Source organism: Lolium rigidum, chromosome 6 (genome assembly GCF_022539505.1).
Source record: "Lolium rigidum isolate FL_2022 chromosome 6, APGP_CSIRO_Lrig_0.1, whole genome shotgun sequence".
Lineage (NCBI taxonomy): Eukaryota > Viridiplantae > Streptophyta > Magnoliopsida > Poales > Poaceae > Lolium > Lolium rigidum.
In genome coordinates this window covers 66,966,512-66,993,720 of record NC_061513.1, presented here as the reverse complement: position 1 = coordinate 66,993,720, position 27,209 = coordinate 66,966,512, and the positions used below count along the sequence as shown (strand labels likewise).

The following is a 27,209-nucleotide window of genomic DNA, read 5'->3' as shown; positions in this document are numbered from 1 at the left end:
TATGCAAGCATCCTCACGGCGGCGATGCACTTCTGAATCGACGAGAACCCGGTCATGCCAACAACGTCGTGCTTCAGCTTGAGTAGGGATCGAACTCTCGAACGCCGTGGAGGAAATTCATGAACAAACCCTTGCTCATACTATACCGGCGCCGAAAATTGTTGGCATGTGTTGCACCATCTGCGAAGTAGTCGTTGTGCAACATGGCATGTCCCTCCATCCTCTGCCGTGGCTTCGACTTCTTTCTTCCCGAATTTGAACCTCCGTGGCGCGGCCTCTTCTTCTTCTCCGCGTCGGCGTCTAGAATGTTTTGGAGGGACGCGATGATCGAAAAATGCTCCCAAAGGTCATCGTCGAAGGCTTACTCGTCCTCCATCATTTCCACGATCATCTCGTCCTAGCAATCCATGTCTGAAGCAAAACAAATGGTTAAATTCATTCGCGGCAGAGGAGGCAACGAACAGCGACATGTCGCACCTACCAGACAAACCGTCGAACACCTTCTGTGCGCGAAGGAGAGGAGGATTTACGGGCACGTTCTAGGACGCGTTGGTGAAGCGGTGAAAAGGACGGCGAGGGAGCCAGTCGTCAAGGCGGTGCCCCACTCGGGAGGTATTGTCCGTCGAGATGGCCAGCAAGTCGAGCGGCAGTGGAGGGGTGGGAGGGGAGGCGTGATGAGAAATAAAAGGCGGGAACCAACTGTTCTAGATGTGGTCACCGACAGGTGGGTACCCGCATGTTTTCTTGCTCTGTCTGGCGAGCCCGGAGCATCCCCTGTGGAGCGGGGATGGCCTCAAGACGCCGGATAGCGTATTAGGCCGTGCCGGACAGAAAGAGCCTTTAGGACGCGCGACTAGAACCGGTTAATTGTCCAAAAAACGGGAGCCAACCGTTCTAGGTGGGTACCCTAAACCCTAAAGCCCCTTAGCAATGGGGACTGAAGCCCCCTTTCTGTTAGCGTTGAGTCGCAGCGCGTACATGCCTGCATGGCAGAGTGAACCCAGAGGCTGGGGAACTCGATCTCAAGTCGCACCGGAACGCTTCCGCTGTTAACCAATGTGCATCGGAACTCTATATCGCTGTGCGATTACAAGTTTACAACTCTCTGTCAATACAGAAACAAAAGAACGCCCGATTACAACTCTCAACAATACGGCGCCGGCCTTTAAATATGCCGGAAACCGCCTGCCGGCAAAGCCAAAACTTCATCGCATCCAAAAACTCGCGAGTTCGCAAAACACATATACTAGCCTAGATCGATCATGGGACGCAGCGGCTTGTCGAGCGCGTGGCTCGTCCTTCTCGCCGGCCTCCTCGCCGTCTTCCTGGTCCCGTCGTGCGCGGCGGCGGAAATCAAGACCAGCACGACCGAGTGGAGCTTCCGCCTCCTCCTCCCCAACAGCGTCACCGGCGCGGAGAGCCTCGCCTTCGACGCACGTGGCCAGGGGCCCTACACCGGCGTCTCCGACGGCCGTGTCCTCAAATGGGGCGGCAGCGCCGTCGGCTGGACCACCTTCGCCCACCACGCTAGCTACAGGAAGCTCCCGCTGTGCACCGTGCCCGTCGCGCCGTCCGAGGAGACGGAGAGCCTGTGCGGCCGCCCGCTGGGGCTCGCCTTCCACCACAAGTCCGGCGACCTCTACATCGCCGACGCCTACAAGGGGCTCATGAAGGTCGGGTCCGACGGCGGAGAGGCCGAGGTGCTCGCCACAGGAGCCGATGGCGTTCCCTTCAACTTTGTCAACGGCATCGACGTCGATCAAGCTACCGGTGACGTCTACTTCACTGATAGCAGCGTCACGTATCCACGCAGGTATGTAAATAGTCGATAATTGTTCCTGCATGTTAAGATTAATCTTACTTCAGGAGCGACAAAGCTAAAGCTGAATCACCATTGGTGTTGTGCTATTAATCTTTTCTGCAGATTGAACACAGAAATAATGATGAACGCTGACGCCACAGGGAGGCTGCTCAAGTACAACGCCACGACGAAGCAGATCACCGTGCTCGAGGACGGCCTACCATACCCCAACGGCGTGGCAGTGAGCTACGACAGGACCTATGTCGTCGTGGCTCACACCGTGCCATGCCAGGTGCACAGGTTCTACCTCCAAGGACCGAAGGCTGGACATTACGAGCTGCTCGCCGATTTGCCGGGCTACCCGGACAACGTGAGGCGTGATGGGAAGGGCGGGTACTGGGTGGCCCTGAACCAGGAGAAGGGGCGGCCGAACACGACCATGGCTCCGGTGAAGCACCTGGTGGGAGTACGGCTCGATGCCAACGGCATGGAGGTGGAGGAGCTCACGGCCGCCAAAGGCGTCACCCTCAGCGAAGTGACCGAGAGGAACGGGACAAAGTGGCTGGGTTCCGTTGAACTTGACTACATTGGCCTAGTTTCATAATTTCCTTACTTGCATGTTTTTGTTATTAGGAGAATCAGAACGTACTGCAATGCAGTCAGGTTTTGTTAGCAGATACACTAGTAACATAAGTTTATACTTATAAACTAGAGTTTAAGTAGATAAACTAGAGTTTAATTGGTTAGTAGATGTAATCCATATCGTTTTCAATTTTTTATCTGTCCTCAATTTTGGGTGGAAGTTAACATGGAACGATGGCATGCAAAGCTCCGTGCTCCATAGATCCAGGGAGGCGCAATTCTTTTTTATAAAAGGAGAAATTGTTCCTTTTTACAATTTCGAAAGAAAGGATTGCCGATATACAGCCAAAATACAAGAGTTCAATGTATGCATCCTTTGCCGATCTGCAAGATCAACAGGCTAGATTTTTACAAGTTTTATACAAGTAACGGTTCTCGAATGCACCGGGTGGCAGGGACGGAACTAGTTGGTCAGGTTCGTTTCAGCTGTCAGCGTATTCGCAGTCAAGCAAGCGAGTGAGGACCTCCTGGCAGCTTGGTCGATCCTGGGGCTCGGCCCAGCAATCTGTGTCAAACAAAATAACCGTTGCTAAGCTGGAATTGAAGAGCAGAATAAGCTGACGAACATTGTCCCAACATGAGTCCAGATTGGTTCCACGAGAAACTTGGAATAAGGAAACATGGCGCTAGAAAGCATCATTACCTGCAATTAACTTGCCAAGAGGTCCTTCGGGAATTTCAAGTCGTGACCCTTCATTAGCAACTGCATACACCACCTATCAAAGGCCAACTTATCAAGGTCAGTCGACAACTCTAAGCCAAAACAACCGCTTTGCCAACTAACATCTACAAGAACCACCAAGAAATAGGAATGCACCACACAAGATTAACGAAAAATATGATAGTAGAAAAGATTAGATGTGTCAAATGCTTCAGTTAAGAGAATATTTCTGGGTCTAATTTATTAATGCTGCAGACGTTTGGTGAAAAGTGGATGAATGCTTACTTGAACTGGGGAGATCCCATCCCATGGGCGGCTCAATGTACACAGCTCCCACATTATCACACCAAGGCTGAAAATGTCACATTTTTCTGAGAAGGGTTCGTTCTTTATGAGCTCAGGGGCCATCCATTCTGGCGTGCCAGCAGAGGAGCTATCAGTCATAGGACTATCTGTCATTGCTCGGGAAAGGCCAAAGTCGCATATCTTGACAGTCCAGTGCTTGTTCACCAGACAGTTGGCACTTTTCAGGTCCCTGTGAACTATCTTCATGCGGTGTATGCACATCAACCCCCTTTAATAAAATAATTCCTTTTAGATGAACAATTAATTATAAGAGGTGGAAGCTGGAAGAAGACTGAGCATCTAAACTCCATATAACAAGAGAATTACATCAAACAGAGGTGGTATTTTCTTAAAAGTGCCTTGGGAAATAAATAACACTAATAGATATGGATAGAGTATCATTTATCATATACAGGGAAGGAGCTAACCTGCATATATCACGTATAATTTTCAGCCTCCTACGCCAACTGAGCCTCTTTTTCTGACCACTCATATGGATGAGATAGTACAGTGATCCCATTTCCATATATTCAGTAACCATTGACAGGTGAGGAGGCACCATGCATGCCCCAAGAAACAAAATTACTACAGAAGAAAATGCAAAAATTGGTTTAAAAGCCATGTTCTAACGTACCGCAGTTAATGTCTAGAGTGGAGATGCTGAGATAGCGGTTTCAGAATGTACGTTGCATTTGGTCATAATGAACCCTTACCATTTGGATGTCGCAGCCGGCTGAAAGGAAATAGTAAAATGATTAAAGCAATCATGTAGGTTATGAAAACCAGTAAGTTATCTAACATTACTCAATCAAGAGTAGTTCAGGTACCTCAGGATGTATATCTCATTGCAAAAATCTTCCATGTTTTCAGTAGTCAGATCCTGCTCCAGAAATACTTTGATAGCGACATCAGTACCATTCCATATACCCCGGAAAACCTCTCCAAAGAATCCTGATGAAGTGTTTCGACAAAAAGGAAGATCACTCGGTAAGCTTTTCTCAGGCTAAGAAACATGTCAAATAACAAAAAAACACAAAAGAAAACGGACCATTTCAAGCTAGATCATTTCCAATGTGAAAATAGAAGATTGAATTATGATGACTAAAAAATGGCGCAAGCAAGTTTTCATGTTTATCACCACGCGGGTTAGCATGTGTACTCTTATTTTTTAACTATCAGTGATGAATATGCTCCACTTAATATCCTCGAAAAATGGCATTAAAAGTTGGTGATGTTGTTAAAATTTCAGAACGTAAACTGCTGTTCAGTTTAATAATATCAAAATTCTCCCTGGATACTTGATTTAATTTGATATATAGTTTTAGTAAAGCAATGATGAAACTGTATGAATAGCTTCAACGAAGTAACAAAATATGAAGGCAGATATAACAATATCAAGATGCAGTGTGTAAGAGTTGGGATAAATTGAGTTTGATTGATTCGGTTACAATAACCATTAATGATAGCTATTAACTAGACAACTAGTCATACCAAACTTTCACTTTCCATTGATCGTATGATTTTGAATGGATATTAGCAAAAGATTGTATCATAGTGAAAGAAGCAATACATATCAATGCAAGGAGCACAAACATAACACAAGAATGGGAGGTGCATTTAAAAAGTTTGTATCAACAAATCTACAACAGTAAATTTGTCTGAGTATAAGTTCAAGATTACTTGCCTATTCCAACCCGTGTACCAATTGTGAGCTCAGAGAAATCTATGTTCCACTCTTGAAAAGGCAACAAAGGCTTATTAAAGGGAGAGCTTTGCAAAACCTTGTTCCATGCGAATACCATCTTCTCTTTGCTTATAAAATCACAATTATCGCTTGTTTCGGAGTTTTCACCCCCATAGTCATGAGGAGAAGTAGGCAATGACATAGCTTTCTGATTAGAACCAGCTCGGTTTCTCAAGCCATTGTTGGTAGCAACAGTTCTCCCAGACTTATCATCCTGAGAGTCAAAAATGAGAGGCCAAGGTGGTGAAACTCAAATGAAAGTTAAATGCAGAAGATATGAAAAGCCAACATAGAGAATGTAAACAATGAAACAAGCATGTACATCATTTGGGCCGTCATTTGCATTGCTTTTGTCCTCCCCAATATATGAACATGACCCATCATTAACATGATCCCTTTGGAGGCGATTCTGCTTTAGTGTTTCATTCATAGCCCGAACTGCCCTGTCAAAGATTTCAGATTTGAACAGTAAATACCTGATGCTCAATAAGGATATCTAACAGAATACAGACAGACACATGCTCTAAGAGATCTAGCATCTAAACACAGCCATGAGCAAACTGTGTAGTGATTCTTGAATTGATATACGGTCAGTGAAGGCATCAAGTACAGCTACACAACTTGTAAGACAACTATGCCAGCTCGAATCCTTTCACATAGTTCAAAACACGAATTACCTCACAATGTCATCTCCAATCTCAGGTGTGATGCTAATGCTTCTTCGTCTTATTCTTCTAGGGTTAGGTGTAGTAGTGCCACCCGGATCATCTGATCTGCTAGCGTGTAAATAGTTTATTAAAAATAGAGTTGCTACTCGAACTATTTTCACATATATGAAAAGAAGCTTTGCAAAAGAAAAGTAAACTAACAAAAGATTAATCTGGCTTCCCAAAAACCAACTAGAGATTCTAGTCCACAATCAGAACTTGCCAGAAAGCCAAAACTGTGAACCAATTGGTGGAGATCAGAACTATAACAAAACCATCTATCAAAACAGTTTCAATTATGAACACATAAAAGTGGTATCAACACACCATGGAGAATAGCCGTGACAAAAAACAATTAAACTGCACCCATAAAAGAAACAGCTGACAAACCTTGATGTAACTACATCTGTGTATTCCTGAAACGATTGCCTCTCACCGCCAAGTATAGATCTTCCTTTTGCCCTCATTAATGGATGCTCGGGACTACATCGATGGAAAATTGATAAAAGTATCACATGAGAACATATATACCTCAAGAAACTGGGAGGCAGACACAATGAGACAATAGACAGATGGTTGTAGTTCCTATCATCTAAGAGAATACTCACTATTAGGTAAGCATTTGGTAACACATGAAAGTTCACAAACTGTAGACATGCAACTAACATGGTAATTCAAGTTACAAGTTTCAGTAATACATGGTAATACTAGTTATAAGTTTCAGTAACATATGGTAACACTAGTTACAAGTTTCAGTAATACTATAAACATGCAAATAACATGGTAATATTAGTTATAAGTTTCAGCAAAGAGATATCAAAGGTAAATCAAACAATACCCCAGCAGCTCTCGACAATAGGGTTATAGCCTTAGGAAAAGAACTACGAACAACACACAATAGATTATGCTATTTTACTAGAGCAGTTAATGCATAGAGTTGATTGGTAACCTTGAACTAGCACCACGAGGTTCTTCAGCGACTCCTCTCCTCTGGCTTCGCCTCCAAAAGGCATTTGCTATGTTTGGCTCACTACATGACGTGCTGGTTAGAAAACAAAAATAAAATCTTAGAAAATGCAACAAGGCAGTCACTATTAACACAAAGTATCAGATCATTCCATAAAAGTTCTGACAAAACAGACGCTTCTGTACACTCCCTTTCTGAATAGTTTCTGTTGTTTATCTGGTTTTGGATTGCTAATCGAGCACACCGCTCGATTTCTGAATAGTTTCTGAGTTACAATGCAGGTCAGTGGTGGGGATTAGAACTAGTCCATAAGTTATGAAGCGTAGTTTGATTAATTGCAGTTTTACAACACTATCCCCCTCCTCAGGTCAACCTTCCCGACCTCATCAGTCACCACCTGATCCCACCCCTCCTTGACCTGGTCTCCTCCATCCGACTCTGACTCTGACTCCCGACCCATCCTTGTCAAGCTAATCTACTTCCTACTGCCGGACATGTTCGGCAACATGCAAGGATCCTCCACCTACAAGTGTCTGGCACCTCGTCTTGTGCCTCTTCCACATTGCCCGTTTCCATGTAGCATGGGTTAGCCCAAGCAAAGATGCCATCACGGCAATAAGATGTATGAAGTGATTACCCTAGAAGCCTAGAGTATCATGCAAATGTTAGGTTTGGAGAATTGACTTGCTTTAAAATTCTCCATGCAGGCATCGAAATATTCACTGCATGCATATGTACATTGATTCGTACGTGAGAAGAACAAAACTGTCCTCTGTAAGTGACTGAGACTCAGAAACTAGTTTCTTAAAGGGTGAGATGAAGCAAAAAACTAAACAAATAAATCTACCAATCAGTTAGGAGTGAATAATATTTACACTATTAGGTGATACCTTAGTTTCCCCTCTGAAAATGTTCTTGATCTCAACATTGTATTACGCAATGAACGCCCAGATAGATTTGATGAGCCTTCAATTCTGCACTGAGATAGAGATGGAATGTTTTTATCTTGCTCAAAATATAAACTTGAGAAAGTTAGAAGAAAAATACAGAAGGATGCAAGCAAAGAAAAGAAGAAGGAATAGACCAATACAGGTGACACTTTTTTTTTTGGGCGTAGATGCTATACCAGAGCATGTAAACTTCTCTCTGCATTTAGACCTATCTTTCTACAAGATCTCTTTGCTTTTCGGATGGTACTTTTTAGCGCAACAACTATATGATTAAAAATACCCATGAACTATTTTCCTCTTACAATTTCAATATTTTGTTAATGTAATCATTTATGACCTTCCCGTGCAACATCCTCGAATATTCTATATGTTTCTTCATGTCAATAACCTATCTCATCATCTATGCTGCAAGTTTGAAGATTCACTTCTGTAGCCACCATGCAATCATAATGCTCCAACCAACCTAGACCAGCAGGGTTACATCACCATGTCTTACAAATTAGTTGGATTTTCAGCAAGGTTTAAATAATACATATAGTTGGTTCGAACAAGACATATGCTAGAATGAATCAATATTACAGTTCTAATGCATTATGTGTTTCAAATTCACTTGTATCCTACCCAACAAAAAATAAAATCTATGACAGCTGTCAACCATCACTATACTGAAAATGTATGGTTAAAATCACAAGGTCCCGCTATCAGCTAGAAGGTTCAAGATAGAAGTTCATCCATTAAAGCCTGTTGACAACTTTATTTACGCTAACTAAATATTAGCAAGAACCAGCACAGTAACTCTCTATCATGATACTCACTTAGATACTGGAAACATAACAAAGTCCTGAAGAAGAGAAATATAATGCATAAGCATACCCTTCAGCTTCAACTTTATCAGATAAGCCATATAGAGGGCTATTAGGCTCAAGGGGAGAATCACACGAGTCATTTTCAGCTGAATCACTCTCACCGGCAGCAGAGATATGTGATATGAAGATAGCCTTGGCTGAAAAAGGAATCAATTGGCCTGGAAATCTCATGAGATCAACTAGCAGCTCCATAGAATTCAACGGAACTACCACAGACATATGTTTGTAGGAATCCACAAATCCAACTGCACCCTCATCAGGTAGACCCTATGAAAGACATGAGTTGAAGCATTTGAACTTAGTTTTACCGTATAATCCACATAACATGAAAAGGGATGTCAACATACCACAACAAGTTTGCTCTCAAGGCCAACAGCATCTGCAAGAACTTTAAATAGAATGGCTCGGGGTCGGCATGATCCATGCTTTATCTGCCCAAGAAGTTGTGGTCCTCTACTTCCAAAGAAATGGGTATCTTCGGCTGAAGCTCTTCCTGGACTTACATCAGGATTTTGGCCCTTGAAGCAGTCAAAAACCTGTTTGAGAATAACTTACTAAGTGTTAGACATGCATCAAGCAATAAGCTAATACTTTCTGAATCTAATATTAATTCAGTAAGGACAGCCTTGATGTTATTAATGCAAGGAGTAACGAAAATATCTGTTCTGAATATTTCTCTGTCCAAATGTTCAAAACAAACTTGGTTTGGTTTTACATGTAAGCATCAAAGTACTCTAAAATCATATAATAACAGTGACCAATCAAGCTCCCAATAGGGAATTGCACATGGGAAGAAAAACAGACAGTTGTATAACTTACCAAACCTGCTATCTTCTTTATCACTAAAGCTGGGTTGTTCAATCCTTTCACAAGTGCACCACTAAGCTGCTTCAACATGAAAATTTTCTTATCCTTCTCAACGTCTACAACAATTATGTCAGGTTTAAGCCCATCTGCTTCAAGACTTTGAAGGTCATTCAGTGATGGTATTGTTGGGAAAATCTCCTTCAGCTTTTTATCCTGTATGAGTGCATCACAGATGGAAAACATAACCACTAAGAACTGAAACAAAAGCATAAATTCCCCTAAATCATTTGTAGCTTAATAATCTGATTAAAAGATAAGTAAAAAAGACTGAAATCAAAACTCAAATTCTAGTGCATTTCCAATGATCAATAATCTTTCGACCTAGCAACACAGTTGTGCATTTTTCAAGGAAACAACTTGATTCCTCATTGTATAAAGAATTTTGGAAGGTGAGATGTTTCATGTGCCACAAAACTGTGGTGCATCATACCAATATGAAATGTGATGGTCTGAAACAATACAGCCATTCAAATATATAGACCTTATTCCATTTTGAGATTTAGTGTTATACCACAATGACACAATTGGAAGTCCCAGAAACAAAAGGGGGCCAAGGATAACAAACAAAAAATACAAATCAAGTCCACTTCCACCATTACCAATTTGGAGGAGAATTCAGCATCTTCTTGAGAAAGTGGGTGTTTGACACAAAATGAAAGTGGGTACTTGACATGGAACTGGAAACATCTACCTCAAAAGCCACATGGCATACAAAACATAATCTAGTGTAGCTATTTTAAGGACTATGTCTAAATAACAAAAAAAAAAAAGTTTACTGAGGGGGGAAATCCTCACCGGGATGATTGAATAGAAACCATTAGGAATAAAGCCTGAATAAGTTCCTGTTGACCACAGTAATTGAGAAGCCTTCCAGGACGAGGACCTTGAATTTGCCAAACTGAATCGGGATTCTTTATCAGCCAAAACTTCCTGATTTCTTGATATGGCAACAGATTCTATCTTCTCCAGAAAGTCTGGCGGCCACAAGCTCGGTTCACATGAAGTAGCTTCAGACTGCCCAGAACTGGTTGGTGTTTCATCCATTTGTCAGATGGTGTAGTCCCTCATTCTGAAACCATGGGCACCCCATTTGGCATGCTAACATAAGCCATAGAAGAAACTTCGTATACGGTATGGCCACTGATCAATCTGGATGATATCTGCAAAAAGAAAAGCCCCTTAATACAGATCTCAAGAAAATTCGGAAACCACTCATATAAAAGTCTCCCAATGAGGTTTTCATGGTCATCAGATTTTATTATATCTCATTATTAAGATAGAAATTCGTTCACCCCATCTTCAGTACCACCAAACTGACTGGCAGCCCTGAAACAAGAACCGAATACTGATATTTATCAGCACCTCAGGGTATGCTTAACCTAAACCCACTATACACTTACTTTGTCCAGTAGAAAAGCTAATGGTACAGAAGGTATCCGTATTTGTAACAAAGTAATGCACGGTAGAATAACAGACTATGCACAGGTACGACAATACTGGCAAACTTCAGAAAACACAATCGACAGCTTGTTTTCTAAATTCAAAAAAACACTTGATAGTAACATCCAACTGAAAACAGTGAGGACATGTGGGCTGCGTGAGGCTTTTGTGTTGCCCACGAGAAAGGGCAACCTTTGAGATTAGTAAGGCTCAGTTGCTGGCACCTTGGTTGGTGGTGTAAAGTGAAGGATTAGTGAGTAAACAGAAGTGGCTCATCAGGTTAAGTGCATTCTGATGGAAATTAGCTTCCGAAAAAGAACCCAGCCCTCAATGTCATCACATGAAAGTTTGCCATGTCTCATCACAATTTCAGTTTAGCCTGCATGTCTGTTGCAACACCTGGATGCTGCATATGCGACCAGACATGATCTACAATTCCAGATACTCACATCTTATCCAACTAAGCGTTATGAGCGGTGCACACCGTTAATGATGTCAGCCCAAATATGCGGTCAATTATCCTACCCGCGTCACCCACAGGGATTGTCACAGAACTGATTGCATGGTGGCATACATTTCACTGGCTAGATCCAGGCCCTTATTGACCTGAATTTAGCAACTCAGTAGAAACCCTGGGTATAAACATGAAAAAAGTAAAGCAGATCACTCAACACGTTACCATACAGTAACCCCATAGTATGGTCCGAAATTCCATAGACGACCATGCAATGGCGTAGAAGTTATGACCAAAATGGGAAGAACCAGGGGACACAGGAATAGCTCAGGGCAACAGCACCGTTACTTGAGATCCATCCTGTGCGCGCTGAACAGCGGCAACCGAATCATACGGACGCACTGCGTACGCCAGTGGAGTTCGTACCAGCAGAAGGAATCCGCAGCTGCTGCAGCGAGTATTCCAGTACGGACGCATTTACGCTGGCTTGACGGGGCGTGCCAGATATATACTATCGGATTCGATTTCTCGCGGAGCAAAAAAAAAAAAAAAAAAAAGGAGGAGTACTAGATCAGAGCGAAGTTGCCGAATCCAAGCGGGTGAGGGCCGGCTTACCGACAGGACAAAAAACGCCCAGGTGGATCTCCTCTCCGCGGGCGGAGGGGCAGTGCTGAAGGAGGGAGCGGGGCCCGGCGGCGGAGCGTCCGAGGTGGCCTGCTTCGCTTGGCCCGTTCAGCGGCTCCGGATTTGGGAGAGGGCACGGCCACGCAGCGCGGCGCAGGGCAGGCTCGATCGCGCCGGGGATTCGGTGGTGCGAGCGAGCGCGCGCGCGAGAGAGAGGGAGAGAGTGTGAGATGGAGAGGCGGTAGGTGGGGTGGTACGGTAGGTAGGCGGCGATCGAGCAGCGCGCGGCGCGCTCCTCGCGGTGGAGCGGACGAGGCGGAGGAGGAAGAAGTAACTGGGAGGGGTCGAGGCCCGGGAAGGAGGAGACGGCGAGAGGATTAAAAGTACGGCGGCTCGGCTGCAGTCCAGCTCCAGCTGTGGGGGAGGCGTCGGTACGCACTGGGCTGGAATGGCAGGGAAGCCAGGAGGGAACCCTGGTGATGGGGGTTTTGTAGGAGCAGTTTGTTGCTCGTGTCCGATGCGTATGGTTCGGTTTTATTACCACTGCATTCACTGCCAGATTTACATTTATTTAGAGCGTAATTATTGTTGAATCATCATTTACTGCATTTCTCGGTTTAGATTGTTCTCGCGGCACTATACTACTGCTACTGTTTGGAGATAGCTTTCTCCAAAAGGTAGACGATTCTAGGTTTACATATACAGTACATTTATATTAAGAAAACGGAGGTAATATTGATTTGTAATTAGCTACATATACTTACAGTACATTAGTTACATATACAGTACATTTATTATACAATTTGAGTTAGGTAGTATACCTAATATTGTGATTACTACTATATTATAATTAAAATAAACGCGAATTGCTGCAATGTTATCTTTTTTTTTCGTTGATGGAGTTCCACGCCAAAAATGGATATCCAAAGATGATATGGATTTTATTTTCCACGGCCACGGATATACACGAGGACGTCTTGCTTATCTCATGCCAGAGAGATAGATAGATATATAGACACGTACACGCCGGTTCATCTTGATGTTGCATGCTTGCAAGCAGTCGTGCACCTCATATACACTCTTTTAGTTCACCTAATTTTGGACAACAAAAGTTAGGGAGATGACACGTAAAAGATCGAGATTGCGCCAAGATCTATCTTAGCTTATGATATTTGTCCGGAACTGTTATCGTGTTTATCTTATTTTCCGCTCATGGAGTTCCACGACAAAAATGGGTATCCGAAAGATGGCACGGGTTATTGTTTTCCACGGCAACAGATATACATGAATCGACATCTTGCTTATCTCATACCAGATAGATGGACGGACTCGTACACGTGGTTCATCTTAGTGTCGCATGCTTGCAATCTATCGTACACCTCATATACGCTTTTGATCCACCTAATTTTGGACAACAAAAGTGATGGAGAAGACACGTAAAAGAGATTGCAACAAGATATATGTTAGCTTGTGATCTGTAGGATATTGCTTCTAGATTTATCAGGAAAGCCCCAACACCCATCGATATAATGTTATTGAGGATGATGAGCGAATGAATGCCACTTTTTGTATGTTATTTCGCAAAGGAAAATAATAGAATTGAGAGGCTAAAATAGTAGTGTTTGTTTTTCAAGAAAAGGGGAACTACTGCGGCCATTTTATTGTGAAGTTTCCAAGTAGACTCTTACAATTTTGGTAAAGTCATGTCTTATTTATCCCGTATCACTCATGATAAATGTGTATGTTAACGTGTGCACTTTTGCAAGAGCCCATCTACACATCTATTAGTCAAATTGATAAATGAACAATATCATAAAAGTAAATGTACATTGATTTCTTGCGTGTGTTGTTAGATGCTAACTGTACACGAGAGTCGATCGTCTTTGATGTGTAAAGCAACTTTGTGATTATTGATGTTGTATTTCCGCAGTTATGTGTTTTGTTCGTGTGAGTTGTATGTAGTTGTATTAGTGTTTGCGTGTCCGGAGTATGTTGTGTGACACAAAGCTTTGTATAGACTGGTACGTTTGAGCTACATGTAGTTGTCTTAGTGTTGCATGACATAAGACTTTTTACATGCATGACCGGTACGTGTGACCCTCTGGTTTAATCTTTCAATTGTTGTTGATAGCGAAATACAAATATTTTCCAATTCACTGCAAAATCATAAGAGTTGCAAGATATGAAAGCTTTAAAAACATCTTAATAACCTTAAACGTATAGGTATTCGAAGGGTGATTTTTCTGTGTTGTGTATTACCAAATGGTGAATTATTATCTTCATATTGTAGAAGTAAAATGGAAGACCATCAAACTTTTGGCCCGAAGGTCGCTTCCAAGGAGGAAGATGTGCAGTAAGAAATAAGATGAAAGACTAGCAAAATTTGGCCCGGAGTTGCATTGAAGGAGCACTTCAAAAACGCCTCTGGGGAGGAAGACAGCCATCATGGTCGGCACCAACCCCCATCGGGACAACTCTTCTGTCTAGATATCAATACAACACTACCCAACCGAACGCTATGGGGTCGTCCGACCACGTCAGTAGCAGCCTTGGTTGTCTTTGCCCCTGCCGGGCCCTAATCTAGTGGGGAGGATGAAATATCTTGGACAAATTCCTCCAAGGAGGAAGGTACCCCAATGCCATCATGGTCGGCGCTGACCAACATCGGGGCAACTCTTTCGTCAAGACCTCTGCACAAGACTTCCCAACGTAGCCCTACGAAAGGGGTTGGTCCGAGCACACCAATAGCATCCTTGGTTCTCTCGGACCCAATCGAGACTTTGTCGAGTGGAGATAATGAAATATCAGACAAATGCCCATGTTGGTAAGGCTTTCACTGTTAGTATTTATTTCCTACACCCATTGGAGACTCGTGGAAGGGCACTAAGCACGAACAACCAGTATCGATGGAAACACACATAAGATGTGTGGCGACCAGTTTGCATTCAATTACCAAATCAAGGTAGCTTGGTCGAGAGCATGACTCTGTCGCGTTGACCAAACCACAATGCTCTAGAAACCAACCCAAACTGTTGCACCTTGCTTGCACACACTGACGAAAGGTGGTGTTAGACCAACATGCTTGCCCTCACTCAGAGCCACACTAGCACGACATCCAACTCACGCTATGGCACCACCAAGAACCTTGCCAATAACGAATTTGGCTGAAACCCTATATCGGCATCCCACAACCTCCACCAATGCTCAAACTTTGGCGTGGGCCGTCTATCGAGAAGGAATGCCACCGCCTTGATTACAAAGTTGTATCCCAGCCGTCATAGTAGACGAGTGCCACCACCGGTACCAAGCTAGTGGGTCACCGTCGCCACGTGTTCACATATACTGAGTTTTAGCCCTTTTTGTGTCTTGGTATACTGGCAAGAGGTTTGACCCAAGTGTATGGAGAGCAACGATGCCAGATTGTCAACGAGGTGGGCATATGCCCTCACGTAGCCGCACAGACCATAGCTCCTACGGACTAAATTTGTTGGTGTCGACGAGGCATACGGTTCACTGCCGACCGGTCTTCTTCACGGGTTGGGTTTGACCCGATGGGTCGCCAAATTCTGAGCACGGGCATCTCGCGTTCCGACCCCGCCATTCACGGCCGCATTAATCAATGGACGTAGAGCCGGCGTCGTGTCGCGCTCCGTGTCGCTCGTGGCGCACGGGCCGCGAGCAGGACGTGCGTCGCGCCGCGCTGGGGTGGCGTAGGTGTCCGCTTCGCGGTGGCGCCGGCCGGCGCACACGCGCGGATGGAACAGAAAGCGGAGCGTGACGGACCACCGCCTGAGGCCGAGCGAGCTTCGCATCATCGCCATCATGGCGCTCGCTCCCCTTTCGCTCCTCACCGGTCGTCACGTGCGGGCGTGGACGGAGGGCCGGAGGTGAGGCGGATCCCGGCCGGTTGCGCCGGGTGGGAAGGAAACTGTCGGTGTGATCGCCGTGAGGTGTAAAGGGGCACGGGCGCGCGGCGAGGCTGAGCCGAGCCTATGGATCGGTCACGTGCGGGCGACCTTCCTTTTGGGCGAGGGGAACGTGGAGGAAGATGATGGGGCCGCTGCCACGCTGCAGCGGATCGTGCCCTGCTTCGCGAACCTACCTCAAAAGATTGGAATGTTTCTGTTGAAAAATATTTGGCCAGCGTCCAAAGTCCAAACAGAGCATGACGGCAAATTCAGTTTATGCGCTGAACGAGTTTTATTTTTTGGGATTTGCTAGTTGAGAACTACCAGTCAAGTTTTACACCATTCAATTTACATCGTGATTTGTGCTAGTCATAAGTTGCAACATAAGTTGCAGCTGAATTTTGATGACATCATCTGACTGAGAACGAAGTCATAGTTCTCGGTCGACTTAGGAATAGCCACATCCTTATTTTTGAACACAATGGCGTGTTTGGTAGGTCGCGGTCTATGTGACTCGTATCCACGAGAAAGAAGACCGTTTGGTTGCTCGGAAGGCGCGACGTGGCCGAACAGGTTCTCAAAGTACCATCGGGGCTATGCCTTGGAGGAATGGCTGAACCGGCTGATGCAAAATGGCATCATTGGATGCACAAGCGCTCTCTCCGAGCAAGGAGACGGCGCGAGCTGTCGCGCGCTACGGCGAAAAAGCGAAAATTAGCGTGGAAAGGATTCCGTCACCTCGCGCCGAGCATCCACCCCATATTTCTACCCACCCCTCTCACTGCCCGATTCGAAACCTCCATTCCCACCACTTCTCCAGCGATGGAGGCGGCGACGAGGCTACATAGTCTTCTTCGTCGAGCTCTCCTTCGGCATCTGCGATGACGGTAAGTAACCGCACCTCCAAACTTGCTTTGTCTAGTGTTAGATCTTGGTTGGTTTGCCAGACCTGGCTACGATGTACGTGAGAGCATCTTGTTCATCGGTGGATCTAGGGTAGGTGCCGTCGAGATGCAGTGCTTCTGGGATGAAATTTTGCACGCTTGATCTAGGGTCGTTACTATCAAAATGTACGTTGATTCATCTTCTGTATTCTAGATTATTGTCGGATAAGTATTCTAGATTGTTTTCGGTTCATATCGTGTGGTGCATGATGCGTAGGTTGTTGCAATGATATGTGTTGTGTGGTCATTGTAGGACTCGTTGTATGTCGACTTTATCCAGGCCCTGGTGTGCATTGGGGATTCACAAATCCCCTAAAGTGCATGATTTTCACAACCCATTTGTCGAGTCACAGGTGTTGATGTCGGATGTGTCGGCCGACGACGGCCCTATGGCTTCCCTCGTGGCAAAGGTCGCGAAAGAGGTGGGGGCAAGGATGGCCGACATAGTATTATTAAACTTTTTCCCTAGAGACCCTACGTTATCGAATCCATGGGAAAATCATTTTTGATGTAAGATCACTCAGGCAAGACTTCTAGTATTTGTTTTACTCTTGTCTTACGAGACCAATGTTTTTCTGTGTATGGTTGTCTACCAATGATTTGGAGATATGCATGGGCTTGAGGTTCCTCCTGCAGTTCTGCGTTAGTAGATGGGATTTAAAAATAAAAAGAAGTACACATGTGCAATATCATAGTAAACGTAAAAAAAATGCAACATTGATGTTGGCGATGCGTCCTAATGTGCACCTTGATGTCGCCTGCCGTGATTTTTAAGGATCAATTGTCCACTCGAGTTCCTAAACATGGAGTCATGCTATTAATATAAATAGACAAATAGCCTTACATTTTGTGATGTGACCACTACCCGATAACCACACTACCGAGTATCGACCCAAGAATACTATCACCTGAGCATGGCGTCGAATGATGAAACTTAACTCTAGTGAAACCTTAGTACCTTTACATGTCTCTTTGGTTTTGGTACTTGTCAAACCTTCAAGATCATGACAAAAAAAATGTAAGACATGAAATGGACCTCTACTCCTATATTGTACACTATCCCATAAGAAGTTAGATGCACATATTGGTGTGAGGAATAGGCTTCAACCCATAGCCCATGTTTACTACTCACGCATAATTAAATCAACAATAATTAACACTGTATAAGAAATCTCAAAGAGATGAATGATGAGTCTTACAATATCATCAACCGTGTATAAAATCTAGATTACAAATAGATGGAAAGGGGGTGAATATGGTGACGATGTAGCAGGTTTGAAGTTTCCCATGGCCAACTGGTTTGTCTGACGTTGGTAGACAAACCACGCAAAATATTTAGACATGGCGCACGAAAGAAATACAAAAACATTCTTAACCAAAGCGATCGCGGTGCATGTATGCAGGGAATCCCTCTTGCCACAAGGCATTTTGTAATGGCACCGATGGATGGTTACAGGTGTGGCATTTGCTTTAGACCCCTCGCGAAGAGACACCGTGTTATCTGGCATTCGACTCAATCCGCTTGGTCGGTCACTATATGTCTATATATAAATCAAGTGACATTTGGTTATTATTCTCCTCCGTGTCAAAACTTGAAAATCAACATTCAACAAATACACCTCAGAATCAGATGCAGATGATGCTGGCACCAGGGGCGGCAAAGGCCATCCAAGCCGGGACCTCCCGCAAAGCTGGCATCGACGAATCATGCATCTTCTTCTTCTTGTCGCCGCGCGACAGATCAGCGCACGCGCCAGTGTCCGCCGGCGGCCGGCCGGCTAGCTCGCAACGCATGCGCGCAGCGCGGATCCTACGAGGGAAGTAGAGGAACAGATAAGAATGCAAATATTTCACAACTATTCGCACCTGCACCTTATTATGAGATGTCGCTCTTTCGAATTTTCAAAAAATCTGAAATAAATCGTGTATATAAGAGATGAAATGCTACTGTAGCTTCCAAACAGAAGTGCTCCTGCCTGGACATCCAGCATATTGCTGACATGAGATTGGATCCGAACAGCACCGCGAGCTGCTGGTAACCCATAGGCAATTAAGAGAATAGCAAAAATGGTTAGTCAGCTTCATCATGCATACGGGCTAACTCTATACCACAGGACAGAAATATAGTGCTAAATGTGGCCGAGTCATGTTTCGCGTGTGCAGCTACAGGACCAAGCTAGGGAACAGAGGTACTGTTGGACAGCTTGGAGTTTTTACTAGTCCGGGACATGCCTGAAATCAGCCAAGACGAGAGAAACAACTGCTCCCTCCGTTCCATAATTTGAACACGTAGGGAGTACTGACATGTACTGTAGTTTCGCTGCATACCATCTTTGCTCCAAGAGATGGCAAAATTAGAGTTCTACGCCTCTAGAGACTAGCAAGACGTTTCGTACAACATCTACAACCAGGTGAAATATCCACATTGTCATAGTAAGCGTGAGCCACAAAGGAGTATATGCCGACTGACACATATCTAACCAGCAGCTAGCGCCACGATAGTGAGGAAGCGAATAGTCAGTCTCATTGCATCCTGCTTCTTTCTTGCACGATCTCATCATCTTTCATGTACTTCTCCTGGACTGCTGCTGTTGTAACCATATGTCAAGGAAAAAATAATGGACAAGTACTTGGGATGGATGATGAGGCATTACGCGCATTTCATATCCAATAAATATAACCAATCATAACAGACTCTGCATTGTGAACTCCAGAAGTAACACGTCTACATACTGAGCTAGAGTATCAAATTCGTTGCCTTGCGATCTAGGCCCCATACACTTGCCATAAACACTATTCAGTTATGTCAAAGTTATCTAGCCACACCTTTGCTGGCATGGAATGTAAAACGACATGACCTGAAATATGCCTGTAACTGTAAACGACAGGACCTGAAATATGCCTGTAACTGTAAACGACAGTGAGAGGTAATTTAAATACGAAGTAAGTGCATTCCTACAACGTTAAGGCTAGCGTACAAGCAAATGCGAAAAAAGTACACTTGTTTGAATAGGTTAGCAGAAGATGCGGTACCGGATATCTGTAGTAATCCCAGTCAAGAGGCGCGGCTGCAATTTTGCTGAACTCAACAACACCGCTGTCTATAGAAGAAAATACATAGCCATTGCTCTTGTCAATCAGCTTCACAAGATTACCGACACTTTCCTTGTCCTAGAGGCAAAATTTATGAGAACCAAGACAACATGGAACTCAGTTGAAAAAATAATCAGTTCTTTCCAGTACAGACCTAGATGTCCAAAGTTGTAAAATTGACCAAGCTAAAATCACAATCACATCACATAGCTCTTTCGTAAGTTTCAAGTCAGCAAAATAAAAAATATTCTGAATTACCTTAAGTGTAAAAACGTTAACGCAATCTAAGTACAAGATCACCAATATTGCAGGTTTTGCCGAGAATGATTTAAAGGTTACGACATTTGAGGGTTCAGAACATTTGACACTGCAAAAGCAATATATATGAAAGAAAAAAGTCTAATGGAAACCAACACGTGGTGAAAAGTGGCAAAACCACGTAAAAGTCATGTTGACCTGTTATAGGAGCAGAGAGGAAAAACCAAATGGCGTTGTTGAACTTTTGAGCATCCATACTACATTTGACCAAGCTACAAAACATAATACAAAGTTACATGACTTTACGTGCACAAACAGAGTTCAGCTCAGGTGGAGGAACTAGGTGTGATATCTCAAATTTCGATACAGCACAGAGGTTTGGACGATGGCACCCAAAAACCCCGCTTCCAATAGCCAAACCGCTGCTGTTATTTGACTTGCACAATGAGAAGAATCTCTGTGTATACTTCCCGAGGATTTGTAAACAACTGTGGCAAGAAACCCCAACGTGGCATTCTGAATGCGCATCTCTCACCACATAAACTGAGTATGTATGGGCAATTGTCTCATCAATTCCTTGGATGTGAAGTTGTCCTCTTAGCTTGTTTCGCAGACGTTTTCTTTAGGCTTGGATTCGGTTTTGCTCTCTGAATGACCCTTCTGGGTTCATCAGGCTTCTCATGCGGATTAATCTCCTCATATTGTATTGGCTTAATAACAACACCAGGCTTCTTCACAATCTGAAAGATAGGATATGAAACAGTAATCAGAACCACAGAAGCGTGTCTTAATCAATTGCTGCCGCATAAGTAAATAACAAGAGGTTGCTCCTGTACTGATCATCATTGCTCCCTCCATTCCCAATAATTGTCCACAACTCTTGTTTCAAAATAACTATCTATCGAGGGAATCAAGGGTATAGTTACTATTTTCCACTATTGTGATGTGGGTGATAACCCACATGGCCACATTGCTACTATGCTAGGTCCAGTTAAGGAACACAATACCTGTTATCGTTAAGTTAGGAATAACATCTTTAAAATCAGAAAGTAATCGATTAGAGATAAGATGTGCATTTGCTTGGGCTTAAGAAAAATAGAGATAAAGTATCTCCTTAGAGATGAGATCTGTATAGTTTCATTTGTTAGGCCAGCTCTACATAAATAGTCTTGGAGCGTCCATTAAATCCTACTGGCGGTATTTACTCTCAGGAACATTAGTTCATGACAACTCTATAGTCTATACACCTAGTGAATGCTTCGGGAGTGGATAAGTGGATACAGGTAGTATGTCATTTAATAGGAGGACGCATGGCCATTCCTTAGAATCAATGCTTTCTTGGTCTGTGCACTTGACGGGGTTGTCAACAATTATAGTGAAACAGGGGGAGTATAAAATTCGAGTGTTACAATATTCCAGCAAAGAGAGGTATTTATAATCAAGAAAAGAAATTATCATCAAATATAGTTTACTATCCTGGTGGAAGAGAAGTCTTATCGTGGAGATAGAGCAGTAATCAACAAATATCTGTACTTACCATTCTCTATGTACAAAGCCAAATTTTATAAGCAAAATGAAAATCCTAAAGGAGTAGTACAAATAAACACTTAGGTTGCATATGTACAAGACATAAACTTCCACTGTACTTGTAGTAGGATGAAACGGAAAGGTCAGTAACTTCAGGAATGCAGTTTTGGATCAACTAATTGATTTAAGCAACGCAACTCCATACATCCATTAATGATATTAAATTCTTAGCAGCTTTATGCATCAGCTAGATTCAGAACTTTAGATGTACTCACCGCGGGGCGGTTGAGAGCAGAAAGTGATATTGCTGGGTTGAAATCCGGTCCAAGAGGCATACGTATGCTATTTTCATACACATCTTTTGAGGTGTACGGGAAAGGAAGATTCGTTGCTAAAAGCTTTTCGGCCTGCAAACAGCATAGTCAAAATTATTGCTTAACAGCAACAGCTTAAGGTCGAGTAACACACTAGTAACAGATATGCTATATAACAAGGAACACATTTTACCTTCTTGTCAACATGTTCAGAAATAATAACGTTTTTCAGCTTAGCATCTTTCCTCCTCTTTAAGGCTTCTTCCCTCTTCCTTTTGGCATCTTCATGTTCTTTCACCATCCAAGAAGGAAGTCCTTTTTTCTGTTGTATGTCAGTCCATTGTCCCCAACCAGGAACAAGTGCAGGTTCTTCAGGTTCAGGATTCTCTTCATTTAAAGCTTCCAGTTTGTCATTCTCAAACTCGGCTTCAACATCATCAGCAGCAAAGGCTTGACGAATAAGATCAGCTTGTGATGGAAGTTTGTAATTTTCCTTTTCATCAGGGATAGTCAAGAAACCGTCAACCATCTCTTCCTCAGGATCTGAATCAGAATTGTGAAGCTGCTACAAGAAAAACAGTGAGCAACAGGAATCAACTTGATTAAGAACCAAAGTTCCTGCTGAAGGCAAACCTCGGCGTTTGGATCCACAGCTGAAGGGATCTGCACTTTGGATTTATTTTTACTCCCTTTCTTATTGTGGTCACCATTTGCTTTGCTACTTTTTACCTGGCCAAGAACAAAAGTTACAGATATGAAAAGAAATATGGCATGGAATCAAAGAGCTTTCAACACAAGGTGCCAGTATAAGTACCTTCTTCCACGAATTATCAGCTAAGATCCCAACTTCAATCTCTGTCTTTGTGCGTGGGCTTTTTCTAGCGTCATCAAAGCTCTACATAATTTAGAGATTATAGATAAGATTTCTACACTGAAAAACACATGATACGGCAACAGTGCAAAGTTTAGAAGATCTTACTATGAATAGATCATTCTGTTGTTCATCATCGAGCAGTGCGGTCCCAAGTTGGACATCATCTGCCTTGTTATTTGCATAGTCTGCCTTCTTATTCTCTTCACTGCTGTCGAAATGTTGACCACAGTCAGAGTCATACCCACTGTCACTGTTCCTGTCAGCATCCCCTAATTTAGGCCTCTTGTTTGTCTCTGCATGTGTCCTTTTGACAGGACCAAAAGTTCTCTTACCCGTCACCTTGATGGAATCTACATTCTCCTCAGTGTTGCCATCTTCCAATTTCCTCAAAGATTGCTCCAATTCTTCATAATCTAGCCGTGTTTCCTCGTAAGTTGCATCTGCACGCTTTTTCATTGCACGCTCCTGTAGATAAGAGAAGAAATATGATGATGGCTGTGATATAAACGCATGCAAAATGACATTTAATAAGCCAATGCACTAACAAAAACACAATGTAAAACTGAAAGCGCACCATGAAAGGCAATGAAAAAACTCCAGACTTCGGAATCGCATTATCTTCTTCAACAACTTTACGAATCTTTTCCTTCCCTCTGTTCAGAAGCTTTGCTTCTAAGTTGCTTCCATCATCGTCTTCGTCATCGTCATCAGAACTTTCATCACTACTACTAGAATCGTTTTTTATGGAATTCATTTTTCTAGTAAGAAGAGCATGTTGTTGGAGTTGTGCAGTAATAGCATCTCGTGTGCCTTCATCCTGAACAGACAAACCTCGCTTCAAGATTCGCTTCGCCCATTTCGAATTATTCTTGTGCTTGAGTGTCATCCTTTCCTGAAAACAATTGGGAGATAGATTAGCAAAATTATTGTGGAGATATACAAGAGAATTCTCAAAATAAACTACAAACTACCTCTGCACGCTTAAATTCTTGTTTCATAGCAGACTCTTCTGCTGCTTCAGGATCTGCCTCCAGATCTGCTGAGGATGCTTTCCGTTTGTCCTTCTTCAACAACCGATGATATGTCCTAGACTTAATCTTCTTCACACGTTTTGCTTTCATCTCATGACGAAACAGAAGGCTGCGCATTTTAGCAAGACGGTTTTGACGCTCTCTTACATCTTCCACATCCATCTACACAAATACATGAACTTATTTAGCATAGCAACCTCTGAGCTCAGAAGCTTGAAACTTGCATATTATCACTAAATATGCCCAGTCAGCAAAACAATAAGCACTAACACTCAAATAGTATCTAACTAAAGTGGTGAAGTTATATAAGGCCACATACCTTGTTAAGTTCCAAGATTTTGGCACCATCGTTCTTGTGCGCTTCCATAATTTCTGTGCTGCGTAGAACCTCAGCCATCTGTTTCTCAAAGGTTGACCTTGGTTCGAATTTGCTAGCAATTGCCCCAACAGTACTCTGACCTAAGTCTAAATCATTTTCAAAGTAGAGTGTGGTAGCTTCCCGGTTGCTTTTCACTAACCCCTCCCACTTGCTGATATCATGCTTGTGTACCTTGTACGTCGCAGCACGGTCCAGCAAGTCCCTCTTGACTTTGGGCATTGGTGCCTGCACGACCATTGGCTTTTTCTCCTGCTGCTGGACCCTCTTGCGTATCTTGCTATACCCAGGCTTATCCCGGATATCATCCATGAGATCATGAATTGTTACTGGACCACCTTCAGGCTGCGAAGGCAGCTCTTGTGCCTGCTGCTGCTTCTTCTTCTTGCCCCCTATTTAAGAATCACACAGCTCGGTTTAAATTGACAAAGAGCAAACTTCTCATGCACCACATTTTGTTTTAGTTTCAAGCTCTTTTAAAAACCGATAATAATGTGTAGGAACTAGGATGTATTACGAAACAAAGAGCCAATTCTAAGAAGCAATTCAGCACTAAGCGACCAAACTTTGTTCCATATTAGGTATAGAATTGTCCAATTTAACTATCCAACATTCCCGAAATTTATTACCATCGAACGCTTCTCTAGGCATTCCGGTCGTCTCCTTGAGTATCCTCATCTGCTTCTCCTCATCGTCATCCCCATCATCATCTTCTTCCATATCCTCGCCTTCATCCGAAGGCACGTCCTCATCCTAAAATGTAGACACACAATTTCAGTATAGCTTGCTTCCAAATATGCATGTATGTAATTTAACACCACGTAAAGAGGGAACTGCAAGGATGTCTCAATTACTACTAGCAAACACATCTGCATTTGCTTCTCCAATGCACACGAAGAACCCGCAAAGTTGCATCTTTATCAGAAGCTAAAAAATCACGCGTACAAGAAGGGAATCGGCACGTACCGCATTGGAGCCGTCGCTGTCGAAATCGTACTCGTACGTCTTGACGGCGTCGTAGCGGTCGTTCTTGCGGGCCTCCTCCTCGGGCACCCCCTCCTCGTACTCGTACACGTCCTCGGCCACCACGTCATCCTCGTCATCGGAGTCGGAGCCTCGGTCACGGGCAGGCGCCAGCGACTCGAGCTCCCGGCGCAGCTTGTTGGGGAGATGGGGGCCGTGGCTGCGCCTCTCCCCGGACTTCCCCGCGCCACCCCTGCCGCCCCTCCTGCCGCCGCGCGATGCCCTGGGGGCCAGGGATTTTGTTCTCTCCTTCGGCTTAGGCTTCGGTCCGGCCATGGCGCCGACGGTGGCTGGGAAGCGTGCTCTATCAGCTACGGCGGCGCGCCCAAAACAGGGTTTCTTGCGGCGGCGGCGGCGGCAGGTTTAGGAGGAGAGAGAAGAGGGAGATGCGACGGTGGGCTATACAATACTGGGCTGGGAGCCTGGGCGTAAGGAGGGATCGATATCTTTCGCTACATAAGCTGAACCACGGGAGGCAAGAAGGCCCAATAAGCCACATGACTAGGCTGGCTTGGGTCAGTTACGAGAACAGAGTGTCAGCAACTCGCCCAGGGCAAAACCTATTTACCGCCCATTAGCGTGCTCGTGTCAGTTTTGGCTCTTCCTCAAAGATTGCTCCAATTCTTCATAATCTAGTCGTGTTTCCCCGTAAGTTGCATCTGCACGCTTTTTCATCGAACGCTCATGTAGATAAGAGAAAAAATATGATGATGGATGTGATATAAACGCATGTAAAATTACATTTAATAAGCCAATGCACTAACATAAACATAATGTAAAACTGAAAACGCACCATGAAAGGCAATGAGAAAGCTTCAGACTTTGGAATCGCATTATCTTCTTCAACAACTTTATAAATCGTTTCCTTCCCTCTGTTGCTTCTAAGTTGCTTCCATCATCGTCTTCGTCGTCGTCATCAGAACTTTCATCACAACTACTGAAATTGTTTTTTACGGAACGCCGGCTGTGTAATTTGATGGTGTTAGTAATTTTAAGACCATACTTGAATTGATAAAAGTGATGAATATTTTGTTGTTTAAACAATGTGTTTTAAGGTGGGTGATAACGAAATTTGATAGAACATAAATTAAAATTATGTGCATAAAAAGCTAATCATGAGACCCAAGTAAATAAGCAGGAACAAAAAGAGGAAGAAATTAAGTCTGCTAACAATAACTGGTACTGCATATTGATCAGCGTACTTTACCTATTGTACATAAGCATGGCACGCCTGTGAGGATGCATTGGTGGTTGTAAGGAGTTTTTTTGTAGCATCGATTAGTGGTGACACTTAGTAGGGAAAATCCAGTTATAAAACAGAAGTTATCCTAACGTATTGATATATACTTGGACTCGATTCTATAGTTCATGAAATTGTCTTGCATAAAAATACATGGACCATAAGTTCTTTTTGGTATATAGGACATCACTTTTCTAGCGAGAAAAGCTACGCTGAGATGCTAAAGTAGCAAGGTACGTACAATGCGTCATGTCGGTGTTCTCATGTCTTTGAGTTGTCAGTGCTCGACGCCAACATGTTCATGGTTGGAGGAGAGGATGGTGAGCTCTTCACTTGGTGCACCGTGTACTTCTTTAGTAATGTGATAAGCACTTCTTAGATACATCAGTGTATCATATTGAGAGCCGATAAATACACCCAATGATTGAAAACAATAAATCCTGCTTGGCTCTCCTAGTGCATCTATGATATTTTCATCAGTAGTAGACAAACGAATGGTCATATCCTTAAAATAGATTGAATTGCTAATTTCAGGGAAAGGACTTCAAAGTAG

At 43.6% G+C, this 27,209-nt stretch overlaps 3 protein-coding genes across 4 annotated transcripts; 1 reads left to right on the top strand and 2 right to left on the bottom strand.

Moving 5' to 3' along the window:
* The first annotated feature begins 1,262 nt into the window (after positions 1-1,262).
* On the top strand, positions 1,263-2,514 carry LOC124659546 (protein STRICTOSIDINE SYNTHASE-LIKE 10-like). The gene is made up of 2 exons (XM_047197407.1): positions 1,263-1,813; positions 1,925-2,514. Exons 1-2 carry the CDS (start codon positions 1,263-1,265, stop codon positions 2,403-2,405), a joined length of 1,032 nt encoding a protein of 343 aa, XP_047053363.1. The 3' UTR covers positions 2,406-2,514.
* Positions 2,515-2,642: 128 nt separating this feature from the next.
* Positions 2,643-12,167, bottom strand: LOC124659545 (serine/threonine-protein kinase EDR1-like). The gene is made up of 17 exons (XM_047197406.1): positions 12,060-12,167; positions 10,346-10,710; positions 9,503-9,703; positions 9,031-9,219; positions 8,691-8,950; positions 7,758-7,841; positions 6,850-6,942; positions 6,291-6,383; positions 5,871-5,966; positions 5,516-5,636; positions 5,134-5,407; positions 4,277-4,400; positions 4,163-4,182; positions 3,878-4,034; positions 3,390-3,678; positions 3,087-3,159; positions 2,643-2,948 (listed from the first exon to the last, which is right to left on the bottom strand). Exons 2-17 carry the CDS (start codon positions 10,592-10,594, stop codon positions 2,866-2,868), a joined length of 2,406 nt encoding a protein of 801 aa, XP_047053362.1. The 5' UTR covers positions 10,595-10,710; positions 12,060-12,167; the 3' UTR covers positions 2,643-2,865.
* An 8,273-nt stretch (positions 12,168-20,440) lies between these two features.
* Positions 20,441-25,815, bottom strand: LOC124660793 (U3 small nucleolar RNA-associated protein 14). 2 transcript variants are annotated; one of them, XM_047198628.1, is made up of 11 exons: positions 25,360-25,815; positions 25,023-25,146; positions 24,337-24,785; positions 23,958-24,179; positions 23,561-23,878; positions 23,092-23,451; positions 22,927-23,007; positions 22,746-22,841; positions 22,306-22,677; positions 22,074-22,205; positions 20,441-21,011 (listed from the first exon to the last, which is right to left on the bottom strand). In XM_047198628.1, exons 1-11 carry the CDS (start codon positions 25,690-25,692, stop codon positions 20,841-20,843), a joined length of 2,658 nt encoding a protein of 885 aa, XP_047054584.1. In that variant the 5' UTR covers positions 25,693-25,815; the 3' UTR covers positions 20,441-20,840. The 2 variants fall into 2 exon arrangements, with proteins under 2 accessions (XP_047054584.1, XP_047054585.1); XM_047198629.1 differs by having other exon boundaries at positions 22,306-22,674; positions 25,360-25,814.
* Between the last annotated feature and the right edge of the window lie 1,394 nt (positions 25,816-27,209).